This window comes from Manis javanica, chromosome 4, assembly GCF_040802235.1.
Source record: "Manis javanica isolate MJ-LG chromosome 4, MJ_LKY, whole genome shotgun sequence".
NCBI classification, from domain to species: Eukaryota; Metazoa; Chordata; class Mammalia; order Pholidota; family Manidae; genus Manis; species Manis javanica.
Genome location: NC_133159.1, coordinates 21,640,625 through 21,653,608, shown reverse-complemented (window position 1 = coordinate 21,653,608; position 12,984 = coordinate 21,640,625). Strand labels below are relative to the sequence as shown.

The following is a 12,984-nucleotide window of genomic DNA, read 5'->3' as shown; positions in this document are numbered from 1 at the left end:
AAAGAAGAAAAGGCACTCACACAGAGCTCCAAAACACATAAACCACAGAGTACCAAAAGTAGGATTACTGACCATCTTCAAATAGTGCCTCCAGGTCAACCTACTACAGATATTCTCTGCATTAATTTCACAAAGCATAGTGATTTTGAGCAGAGAAATAGGAAACCAGATAGTGGGGCTTGAATCCTCACTCCACTACTTCCAAGCTGAGTGACTTTAGGCATCTCTGTACCTCCGTTTCCTCATTTATTAGAGGAAATTAAAATGTGAAAGTAGTAGTAGTAGTAGTAGTGCTTATCTCACAGTTACTGTGAAGACCAAATGAGTTATTATCTGCAAACCTCTTAGTAAATAAGAAATGCTACATAGTACTTGTTTGTTTTTTTAATTCTGTAAAGACTAGTGAAAATCAATAACCAAGATTTTTTGACATCACCCAGATCTTATTTTTCCCAACTGTGACGTCAGGTCTCATTTAAGTTTTCTGTCAGCCAGCATCTGACACATGGTTTGTACTCAGTTAATGTTTACTGAACGAATGACCACTTTGTTTTCCCTGACTACTCTTGCCTACTCCCTTCACTGTTCCCAAACCCACTTAAGGAGTCTGCACCCCACTAGGGCAGGAGTTCTCAACCTGTGGTGGACAGTGCAAAATAATGGCACTTAAAAGGAGCCTCACCATTAACATCTTTCATAGGCTCTTAGGAAATGTTTAAATACAGGAATTTCTAAACTGAACTGTTTAAAATATTTTTATTGATATGAGAAATGTAGAAAAGTACATAAAATATAAAGTATAAAGACCCATACATTATCAAAGTGGACATATAAGTTTAATATTACCAGCATCCCACAAGTCCTTCTCATGCTCCTCCCAATTCCTTCCTATGCTCTCCTCCAAAAGATTTAAAATTGAATTTTAGTGGTATTTAGAAAAAGGGGAGTAAGATGCCCCCTCCTCACCCTTTACCAACAAGGGCAAAAAGCACAGGGTGAGCATCCCATTTGCCCTACCCAAAGAACGGGCTGGAATGCAATCTCACATTTAATTATTTACTAATTTAACTGCTGCATATAGTTAACACCACAGACAAGAAACACAAGAGAACTGATTTCTCTTTTTACTTTCCCTGCCCCCTGCAACTAACACAGAATATTAAGAAATATATGTTTAAAAATACTACTTAATACAAAATTGTTTTTTAGCATAAAAACTAAGCAGACAATTGCTTAAGCCCTGTCAGAAAGGTAGTAATCTTCACCTCTCATTAATACTAAAGAACCTTAAATTGTAGGTCCAAAGGCAAAGGACGACTTTAAAAGCACCAATTGATCTACTTCGGCATGAACATCTTCCCACCATAAGGCAACTCTATATTTTACATTATGTTTAAGAGAAATCTCCGAAGGTTACCTGAAGCTGCTAAGTTCTTTACAGGGATTCCATAAGCCATTCTATGACTCTGGGGCTAGAATACCACCAATTTTCTCATATATAAAATTGGGATAAAACTATCCTCCTCACAGTTATTGTATATTAAATCATTTGATACATATAAAAAACACATAGCCAGTCCTCAATATATTGTACTGATACTGATAATCAAAAGGGCCTGACAGGATAATGTCTATGGGATAGAGAAGAAAGACAGTTAAGAGCTATGACTGAGTAGATGGTGTATGGGGGAGGGTGGGCTGATGATGTGAGTTGGTAAGATATAATGGTAAAGGATAATTCCCAAGTTGCTGGCTTGGTTAACTGTGGTACTGTTCATTGCAATAGGAAATGTAGGAAAACAACAGATTTTCATGAAGAAGAAAAAAATAGAAAAAACTATAAACAACCCAAATGTCCATCAATAGTAGAATAAATAATTGTGGTGCATTAATATAGATATATATTTATGGTATCTGGATATCCAAGTAGAACATTTCAACAGGTAGCTGGATAAGCAGGTCTGACACTCAAAAGAGACAGCTGGATTGGAGATAAAAAACTGGGGCACTTTTCCATATAGATGATAGATGAAACTATTAAGTAGATAAAAATCACCCAGGGAGGCCCGCCCGCTCCGCTGCCACCTTGGTGCGTGCAGCTCGGTGGAGGGTCCGGGCCAGTGCTCTCTCCTCCTCCTTCCCCGCCTCCCGCTGCCAGCAGGCCTTGTCTCCTGCTGCCGCTGGGACCCTGTCATCACCCACCCCAAGCACGATGCCCCCCAAAAAGGGAGGTGATGGAATTAAAGCACCCCCAATCACTGGAAGATTTGGAACCTCCTTGGAAATTGGTATTGTTGGATTACCAAATGCTGGGAAGTCTACCTTCTTCAGTGTATTAACCAATAGTCAGGCCTCTGCAGAAAACTTCCCATTCTGCACTGTTGATCCTAATGAAAGCAGAGTACCTGTGCTGGATGAAACATTGGACTTCCTTTGCCAGTACCACAAACCAGCAAGCAAAATTTCTGCCTTTTTAAATGTAGTGGATAATGCTGGCCTTGTGAAAGGACCTCATAATGGGCAAAGCCTGGGAAGTGCCTTTTTCTCTCACATTAGTGCCTATGATGGAATCTTTCATTTACCATATGCTTTTGAAGATGATCACACATGTTGAAGGAAGTACAGATCCTATTTGAGATGTTGAAATAATACATGAAAAACATCACCTTAAAGATGAGAAAATGATTGGGCTCATTATAGATAAACTAGAAAAAGTGCCTGTGAGAGGAGGAAGGAGATAAAAAACTAAAACCTGAATATGACATAATGTGCAAAGTCAAATCCTGGGTTAGAGATCAAAAGAAACCTGTTCCCTTCTAACATGACTGGAATGACAAAGAGATTGAAGTGTTGAATAAAAACTTATTTCTGATTTCAAAACCAGTGGTCTACTTGGTTAATCTTTCTGAGAAACACTACATTAGGAAGAAAAACAATTGGTTGATAAAAATGAAAGAGTAGGTGGACAAGTGTGACCCAGGTACCTTGGTCATTCCTTTTAGTGGGGCTTTGGAACTCAAACTGCAAAAACTGAGTGCTGAGGAGAGACAGAAGTATCTGGAAGTGAACATACACAAAGCGCTTTGCCAAAGATTATTAAGGCCGGGTTTGCAGCACTCCAACTAGAATACTTTCTCACTGCAAGCCCAGATGAAGTGCGTGCATGGACGATCAGGAAAGAGACAAAGGCTCATCAAGCTGCAGGAAAGATTCACACAGATTTTGAAAAAGGATTCATTATGGCTGAAGTGATGAAATATGAAGATTTTAAAGAAGAAGATTCTGAAAATGTGGTCAAGGCTACTGGAAAATACAGACAACAAGGCAGAGATTACATTGTTGAAGATGGAAATATTATCTTCTTTAAATTTAATACACCTCAGCAACCAAAGAAGAAATAAATTTTAGTTATTCCTCAGATAAACATACAACTTCCAAAAGGCATATGATTTTTTTTTTTAATTAAAATTTCTGAAAACTGAAGGGACAAATAAAGTTGGGGTGATGGGAATCATCTACAAAAAGAATTTTTTAAATTTGTTTTAAAATTAATGTGTATCTCCAATAAAATGCAAGTTCACTAAATGTGAACAGCTTTGCTTTTCATGTGATTAAGACCCTACTCTAAATTGTAGAAGCTTTTCAGGAACCATCTTACTCTCATGATACTTCATTAATCTCCATCATGTATGCCAAGCCTGACACATTTGACAGTGAGGACTATGTGGCTCGCTCCATTTTGAATCTACAGAGAATGCATGTTTTACAGTACTCCAGATGTCCACACTCAATAAAACATTTGACAAAACAAAACAAAACAAAAAATCACCCAGGGAACATACAGTAGAGTGAAAAGAAAGAAACCAAAGGAAGACTTTTGGGGAACACTTGCATTTAAAGGATTGAGAAAAGACAAAACTGAGAAGTAAACTGAGAGAGAGTGACGGAAGTGGTTGGAGAACAGCAAAACTGGTATCACAGAACCCAAAGGAAAGAAAGTTTCAGGGATTTTTAGACAAGATCATCAATGCTGCAAAATGAACAAGTAACAGGAAGATGAAAAACTCTCAGCTTTATCTTGGCAAAACTAGTTTCAGCAGCGATGCATAGAAGTCAAAATGCTTGAGTTCTATACCAAGTACAGGTGAGGATGTGGCACAGCTGGAACTCTCAGTCAGTGCAGGGGAGGTGTCAACTGGTAACACCAGTTTGACACTATCTTTAAAATCAAACATAATGCATTCTCTGTAACCCAGCAATTTTATTCCTAGGAATATACCTACAGAAATGTGTATGACAAGACAGGCACTAAAAGACATGTACAAGAATGTTCCTAGCAGCAGCATTCAGAAAAGTCCTAAACTATACACAAGCCCAGTGTCCATCAACAGTAGAATGCATAAACAGAGTATGGCATAAACAATGAACTATTATTCAGAAATGAAAATGAATTACTGCTACTTACAACATGGATGAATCTCAAACACACAATACCGAATGAAATAAAAGCCAGAGCTAAGAGAACACATGATTTCATTTATACAGTACAGTTTAAAACAGGCAAAAACTAACTGATGGTGATACATATCAGGAAGACATCTGTTACATCTGACGGGGTAGGGTAGGAATAATGACCATTAGGAGTTGGGAGTAGTGGCTGGGAGGGAGCACAAAGGGGGGTTCTACAAAGCCAGTCATGAATCAAAGAGTGTTGGTAATGTTAATTTTTTGAGCGTGGGAGGGTATTTACACAGATGAGTTTATTTTGTAAAAATTCTTTGAGATACACATGTATAATTTATACACTTTCCTGCATAATGTTATACTAACAGGCAGTGAGGAAATAAAGATAGTTATGTGCAAACTAATTTCCCATGGAGTTTTGGTAGTGAAGGGGAGGAGAAAGAGGTCATAGGCAGGAATTAATTTATAAAACAACAAAATATTGTGAGGACAAACTTATACAATTGTATTTTAGTAGGAATCTTGAGATGCCCCCTAAAATAGCAGTTCTGGATGATCTATTTTCTACTTGAATAATTTCAGTTGCGAGGATTCCCTTTCAAGAATATGTTTTGCCAATCACATCTTGTGAGTTAAATAAATTAACATTTAAATTTAAATTTAAATATTTAGCATTTAAAATAAACAGAATTTAAGTTTGGGCTTTAAAAAGAATTGCATTCCTTCTCAAGCATTAAAAAAAAGTTTCAAAATAATATAGAGATATGAAGAGCAGCAACCCTGATAGATTTCTCCACTCATTCAACCGAGAACTACAGGTCTCACATGTGTTGGTCTATTTTAAAATACCTTCTGACATGCTGGTCCTTTCACTTAGAATACTCTAACCACACTTCTTCATCTGGAAGATTCCTATCTCTCATAATTTATATCTTAGGTTACCTTCTGCAGAAAACCCTTTCTATGTGGGTGTCCATCTTACTGCCATCCCCTAGTCACTCTGGGAGTCCTGAGGAAAGAAGCTGTCTTTTACAGCTCTGCCCAGAACAAGGCCAATGCTATGTACTCAATAAATGTTTGATGACTGACTGACTGATTGAAGAAATCTGAATAAGCCAGGATAGAAATGATAAAGTTTCAACTAAGGTAATAGCATTTAAGGAGATAAAATGGATAGGAACTTTTCATATCTTCTGCAGCAATTACAACTTCAGATGATAATGTTCTAAAAGAAAACATGCCCTGAGTTGGCCACCAGCTACCCTTTTCTGGAGGTCATACATGTGATTTACATAAATCCTTGTTTTTTGAGGTAAAAAACATACTTAAAAGCTCCACAAGTCTGTCTTCCTTAACTCAAGGAATAACCATTGCTTATGTTCCTGTTTGTATGTTGACTTTAAGTCACTGCTCCAAGACATGTCTACTCCAAGTAATACATTTAGTGCAGGTAATTCCAGGTCTCATTCTGTCAGTGTTAAAAAAACTCACATTTAAATCCACTGGAGATGTCAACTCAAATCTTCCTAGTGAAAGACAAGATCCCAAATGCAGTCTCCCTCCTCTCTAAGTGTGATAGTAAGTCACAAGAAATACGTATTGGGTCCTTCAGATGATCAAACTCGTATTTCCAAGGTATATTGGTCTTCATCCAGTTCCTGAAAACACTTCAGCGCCTTAAAGGTGAAATAGGTGTCTTGTCATGTTAATGAGAGCCTTCTGGGCCCCACCCAAGGGCAGGCACTGGAGGTTGAATCAGCCAAAGGCCAATGATTTAATCAATCATGACTATGCAATGAAGCCCTCACAAAAACCCCAGTGGTGCATACCGCTCTCTTAGATCCTGCTTCTCTGTCCGAGAAAGCTTTCACTCTTCGGGAAAGTTTCCATGTGCCACCAAACCAGGCCCCAAGTTCCACAAGGATAGAGGGTCCTTTATTTGGGACCTAACCCTATGTATCTCTCCATCTGGCTATTAACTTGTATCCTTTACAGTATATATCCTTTATTAAACTGGTAAACCTAAATGTTTTCCTGAGTTCTGTGAGCCACTCTAGCAAATTAATCAAACCAAAAGGGGAGGTTGTGGGAACCTCCAAACTGTAGCTGGTTGGTCAGAAGCACAAATGACAGCCTGGGGCTTGAGACTGGTATCTGAGTCTCAAGTCAGGGGTAGACGGCAGTCTTGTAGGAGGTAGCCCTTAACCTAGTGAATCTGGGGCTGTCTCCAGATAGCATCAAAATTGAGTTCTCCGACACCCTCCTGGTGTTCGAGAATTGCTTGGTGTTGTGCGTGGGAAGACCTCCTCCCACACACATTTACATTGGAATCGGGTCTTGAACCCAAAAGGAGTTGTACTATGACTGCTCTGTGTACTACCATTGTTGTATAAAAGAAAAAAAATACATCAAATGTTTATAAAATTTATTTTAGTCTAATTTACCAGGCAATAAAGATACAATCATTACTAGCACTAGCCTTCAAAGCCAGTCATGAATCAAAGCAAAATAATCCATCCTTTCAGATGACTATAAACTAAATACCTCACACTCCTCCTTCAATATTCATTCCACTGGTGTTTGCTATTTGCCTTTGCAGGGTGAAAACTCCTCGCTATAAGCCAATGATCTTTTTAGGGTTGATTATCTGACTCCTAAGATAAGAAAAGTCATCCACACAGAAAATGGAAGAAAGGAAAAAGAAGACCATATACTATTGAACTGAATGAACTTCTTATTTAAAATTTTCAGTATTTGTCAAAAGTGCTCAAGTTTTTTTGTTTAAAGAAGGAATTTGGGGATGGGGACTAGGAATTAATGTGGGTGACTTTTCCTCCAAGGGAAAAAAATCCTTGATTCATTCATAAATAATTCTCTAAGTAGGAATAAAATGTAGGAAGCAACTATTTAAGTCAAATAACTGATTCATAGTGGTAATAATTCTCTCAGCAGGGCTATATATATAAAGTTTGCTTTCTGTTTTTCCTCTTCTCTTGCCAGACTCAGTCTGGCAATAGGCCTATTATCACACAGCCAGTAGGGAAAGAGAGCAAGTCAGCCATTCCATGTGAGGAAAAAGTCAATTCAATTAACTTGCCTCCCTGTTAAAGATACGCAACTGTCTACAGATAAAACACACAGATCCAGAAGCTCTTAAGGAACAAAGTTACATATATAAAGGATGTATCTTTATACACATCTGAGTCTAGGAATGGAAAGAGGATAAAATATTTACTTCTGTTTATATTGTGGTTCACATTATTTCTGTAAGTAGAAAAAAGATGAGAAACAGAGATAAAATGTGAAGATCAAGGAAAGAGGAATAAAAAGCTGAAGAAGAAAATCACTTGGAAATGGGCAGCAGGTAAGGAATTTCAGAAATGAAGTGACTGTGTAGCTTTGGAGGAAGCCCCCCTGCCTTTATATGCCTCATTTTTCTCACCTCTAAAATGAGGGGGATTAGCTCCAAGAGCCTTTTTGGTCTAATGTCCTTTGTGTTTTCAGAATGACAGAAAACTTAGATAAATGACTAACAAAAATTGCTTTACAGAATTAATCATCTCACGAATATCTATATACTTTCAGAGAGAGTATTTGGCTTATTGACAGTAGATACTTGAGAATGATAACTAATATGAGGTCAAATAATCTAGCTGGATACATCAATTGTAAGTAAAAGGTATGCTGTTCTCCAACATACCCTACCTGACAAAAGATCCAGGTAGGTTATTCAATGTGAAGGATGCTCCAGAATACACCTCTAGATTATGACACACAAATCTAAATTTTTTAAGCAACGACTTTGGTTAGTTGGTAGTTTCATTTTAAAATAATACTATCATAATGACAATGATAATACGTACTTTTTATTGAGTGCTTCCTACATGCCAGCAACCATTCTACATGCTTTTATATAGACTATCTCATTATCATTCTCATTTTATCAATGAGAAAAGAGAGGTAACTTACCTAACTCAAAATACTAAGTGGCAAAGCTATTTTCCGAAGTGTGATAATATGTCTCACTCTTTCAATATGATTTATTGAATGCCTACCATACTCAAGCCAGGCAACATTGTAGGAAGGACATCTTTTAGGAAATCACAGTCCAGTAAATACGGGCATGGGCCCAGAACAATGGATGATGATCGATCCACACCAAGATGCGTCACTGTGAACCTCAGAACCCTAAAGAACCCCAGTCAAAAAAAAAAGGGAAGGAAGGAAGGAAGAATCTACTAGCTTGATTCTACAGCAGTAGAGAGAGAGCAAAGGTCATACAAGGATCAAGAATCAGAATGGGTTTGGCCTTCTCAGAGCAACATTGGAAGCTAGAGGACAATTGAACCTGCCTTCAAAATTATGAAAGCAAATAATTTTAAGCCTAACATCCTTTGCCCAAGCAAATTAACAACCAAATGTAAAAATGGAATAAAGATATTTCTCAGACATGTACTGTCTCAGAAAGATTGTATCCCATGTACCATTCCTGAGAAAAATTGCTCTATCAAAACACAAAGGGAGCTAGAATAAAAGCAACAGGAGAGAAGCAAAGCAAATCCCCAGGGTAACGGTGATGGGAAATACCAGGGACGGCTATGTACCTGACAGAGAAAGAAGCCCATCCAGACTGGAGAAGCATGACTCAAGAGACAGCATCTTGAGGAAGGATTGTGAACAACATGATGGCTTTGCTACTGCTTTGGCCTTTAACCTGACAATGCAAAGGTAAGTCTTTCCCAGCCTCATTTTTGTACAAGATTTGCTTGGGCCACATGCTAATGAAGTTCCTGTCCTCCCTTCTATGCCCTACTTCCTCGATCAGCTAAACACCCTCATTTTAACTCAAAGAAAAACTCTGCTTTGACCTATTTCTGAGAGCTGGAAGTTGACCATGAAGAATTTAGAAGCCAAAAATACAGAACAGCCCATTGCCCTGACCATGTTCCTTCTGAATATCCTGTAAGAATCTGGCCCATGCTACAGACCTGTCAGATGCTTTGACTAGAGAAGCCCTATACTGTCCAGGATTCATTTGTCCACTGACTCCACAGAAAGGGCTTTTATAAACTATCAGGGAAGTTGAGGCTAAATTATGATTCAGAGACATCAGCTATGCTTTTCCAGAAGTACTTTATCAAAGAGGGATAATAATACCCTTTCTTACATACCCAAGTTTGTACTTTGTGATATTCAGCTTTTATATTAGGCACTTCTAAAAATGCTTTACACCTAAATACATAAATGAATATAAACAAGGCAATTTAATATTTGCTTGTTAAAAAAATAAGATAGTGAAAGGTACTATGAAGGGCATAAAACTTGCTGACAGGACAAAGTATGGATGGCACCAACAACGGTGAAAAGTTTTCAAAACAACTGAAAATTTGTATACCAGTGTGGAAGCTCACCTGCAAGTGGAATGAATTTCGTTTGTGGAATGTCTTTAAGATGAACCAGCTTCTAAAAGTTTTAAGTATGCTTGATTCATAGAAAAATTATTTCCAATTATATTAGACAAGTAAATACTCAGTGACCTTATTTACATGCCAAATTCAAGCATTCTCAAATCAACCTTGTTTTTCCCCCCACAATATAAAAACATTAAATTTTATCTCCCTGAACTTATATAACACAAAGTACTTTTCAGAGTATTTTCCTTGCTTCATGGGAGAACTTTCTAGCTCACAGATGATGAAAGTTTTTCACTATGGTTTTAGGGGTATCATTTTGTTTTTTATTACTTTCAATCTTCTCTTACTAATGAAATTAGAGGCTTCAGTACAAGTTGGTTTGAGCCTTTAAGGAAACAAAGTAGAGGTTAAGTTCTTAACGAACAGTATTAACTGTGCTGGTAGACACGGTTCTGTTTGAATCAACAGTCATTCACAGAAGGAACAAACTGTTGCACACTAGTAGGTAACTATAAATATTTCTGCAAATAGATTTTATTTAGGCAAAGGATAATCGTATCTTCTAGTTTGCATTATCTAACTCAACCCAATCATAGAGTTTGCAGTTGTTAAAGGCTGCTGCCCCTCAATTTTTCTTAATAAATATAAATCATCTTGGAGAAAACCAACTAAAATAGCTTGAAGACACTATATACAAGACTCTCTCTACATGACCTGGTCCCTGTATAGCTCTCCAGATTCATTTATTACTCTGTTTCTCACTCCTTATATTTAGCCAGGCTAGATGGCTCTGAGTTCCTCAAATGCCAGTCTCTCAACTCCAGTTCTTTTCACATGCGCCATTCTGGCTCCACTTTACTTGCCCATTTTATTCCTCAGGTCTTAGCTAAGGCATCACTGCCCCAGTGAAGATGTACTTCCTTTTTGTATAACACTCATCACACTAAACTGTAAGCTCCAGAGGGCAGGCACCAGCTCTACCTTGTTCACAGCTGTATGCAAGTCATCTAATATAATACCTGTAAATAGTTATCAAACCAAAGTTTTCATCATTAGATTTTAAGCTAAATATTTGTGATTTTCAGCTAATCGACCCAGGAAATAATTTATATTTTCTGAAGTAAGTACCTGACTTTTAACCTTTCTTCATTCCTCCATGCTCCCTTTCTTTTACTTCCTTCAAAAGTCAACAACTAGCTTCCTTTCAGCATGGAAGAAAATGTCAGATTCATTGTATGGCTGTTTAAGTAATATTAGGACTTTATTCTCTTTTGTAATGTTACTCTCAGATATAATAGAACTATACATCATAATTATCCTATAAACATAATATAGACAGAACATCTATTCGTCAAATTTTATGAACCCCCAACATATTAGATACAATATTAATTGTGTAATACATGAAGTTATTGGTATCTACTTGCTAATCAGTACATCATAATTCTGTACTTTCCCTGTCTTTTAAAAACATACTGGAGATACTTTCTCCAGATGATGAAAGAAGACAGCAGAAATGGTCTTTTCTTTAGTATGTTCACTCTAGAGGGAAAATCTGAGAAACAAGAATAGATAGAAAAACTCTAAGTATACCATGTCTTGGAGAGGTAGGCATAAATACATTGTTAACAGTAAAAGAATTAAAACAAATATTTTATCAGCTTCTTACATCACAAGCCGTCTTCTCACCTTAGAGGTTGCATTATCCCAAATGGCTAGACCAAAGTAGTCTTCTTCCAAGAGATTGAGGTGCTCACACACTCTTTTAAGCAAATCTTGTCCCTTAGCATGTTTCTGAAAAGACAAACATACTTCAGTTGCGGTTTCCTCTTACTCCTATCTTCATGGATAATCACAAAATAAATAAATAAAATGTCACTTTCTAATTTCCTCCTTTATCCTTGGTTACTAACACTTTCAGATGGCTGTACATTGTAAGTAGGAATGTAAGTAATGAAAATCCTGTTTCTTAATTTGTCAGCTTAAATATGTAACACATTTACAGTGATTTGGAAATAGTGTTCCAATTCAAAGGAAAAGTCCACCTTCCCTCCATCAATGCATCCAGCACTTCCATCCTCAACACCACATTCTTTATTTGTGGTGTGACATTTCCTGAAGTTTGCTATGGGCTGTCAGTCACCATGACCACCTGAATTATCTGAATCAACTGTCAACACTCACAATTAATAGTGGCTATGGAAATCATTAGAGACCCTATCATTCTCTAGCCAAATGTTTGGGTACTTGTATTCCATTTATAGGGAGGAATGCCCTGATTTAGAGGATGAGATTTAAAGTCAAAAAGTGCTGGCTACTCCATTTACTACTAATCAACCTGGGCCAATTCAATTAATATTCTGACCATTAGCTTTCTCATCTGTAAAATGGTGAGACTATTTACATCTGTCCTACCTGTCTACTGGAATTGTTGGGTAAAATCAAACATGCTAATGAATTCAAAGAAATTTTTTAAATACTTAAAAAAAAATTAGAAACCCTTTTTGGCACACATGTTTGACATGCCCTTCTCTCAACTGAGTTATTTTTAATGACTTTACTAATTCACATAGATATTAATTCACTTTCAGACTTAACCCATCTCTATTATATCATTTTCTTCATTTTTTTCCCTCTTATGTTTTCTTTTTTTTCCCTCTTATGTTTTCACTCCAAATGACAGAGATGATTTGGGAACTCTTCACATATTGGTCCATCCTCCCTTATTTATAATTTTAAAATCCAGAAGTTCTAAAAAGTAAAAAAATTGGGTCTTTGTTTTGTTTTGTCAAAGCTCATTTGAAGGCAAATTCTAACCTGAACTGTTACAAGGCTACTTATCCAACTTAGAATGAATCTTCATCTATTTACCACACAAATAATGTGTTTGATCACCACACAAATAATGTGTTTCATCATGCAGGCAGTGCTACACACTCTGCTGGGTACACTATGAAATACACAGAATATATACTTACTCCCTCTAAAATCTAAAATATACTAAGTTCTGAAACACATCTGCCTTCAAATGTTTCACATATAGTGACCCATATCTGGATCTTGTTCAGAATTGGAAGAATGAGCATGGAATAGCTTTCTCCATCCC

General features: G+C 37.0%; 1 protein-coding gene and 1 pseudogene across 35 annotated transcripts in view; one reads left to right on the top strand and one right to left on the bottom strand.

Annotated features, from left to right (window-relative positions):
• On the top strand, positions 1 to 11,561 carry LOC140848859 (obg-like ATPase 1 pseudogene; annotated as a pseudogene).
• The window catches only part of EPB41 (erythrocyte membrane protein band 4.1), a 197,894-nt gene that overhangs the window by 97,884 nt on the left and 87,026 nt on the right, over positions 1 to 12,984 (bottom strand). For all 35 annotated transcript variants that reach the window (XR_012130088.1, XM_073233492.1, XM_073233493.1 and 32 more), the window contains exon 4: positions 11,568 to 11,672. Coding sequence is in view for 34 of the 35 variants with exons in the window: in XM_073233492.1 (XP_073089593.1) it covers positions 11,568 to 11,672 (105 nt within the window). In the remaining variant the exon portion in view is untranslated. The remainder of the gene's footprint in view (positions 1 to 11,567; positions 11,673 to 12,984) is intronic.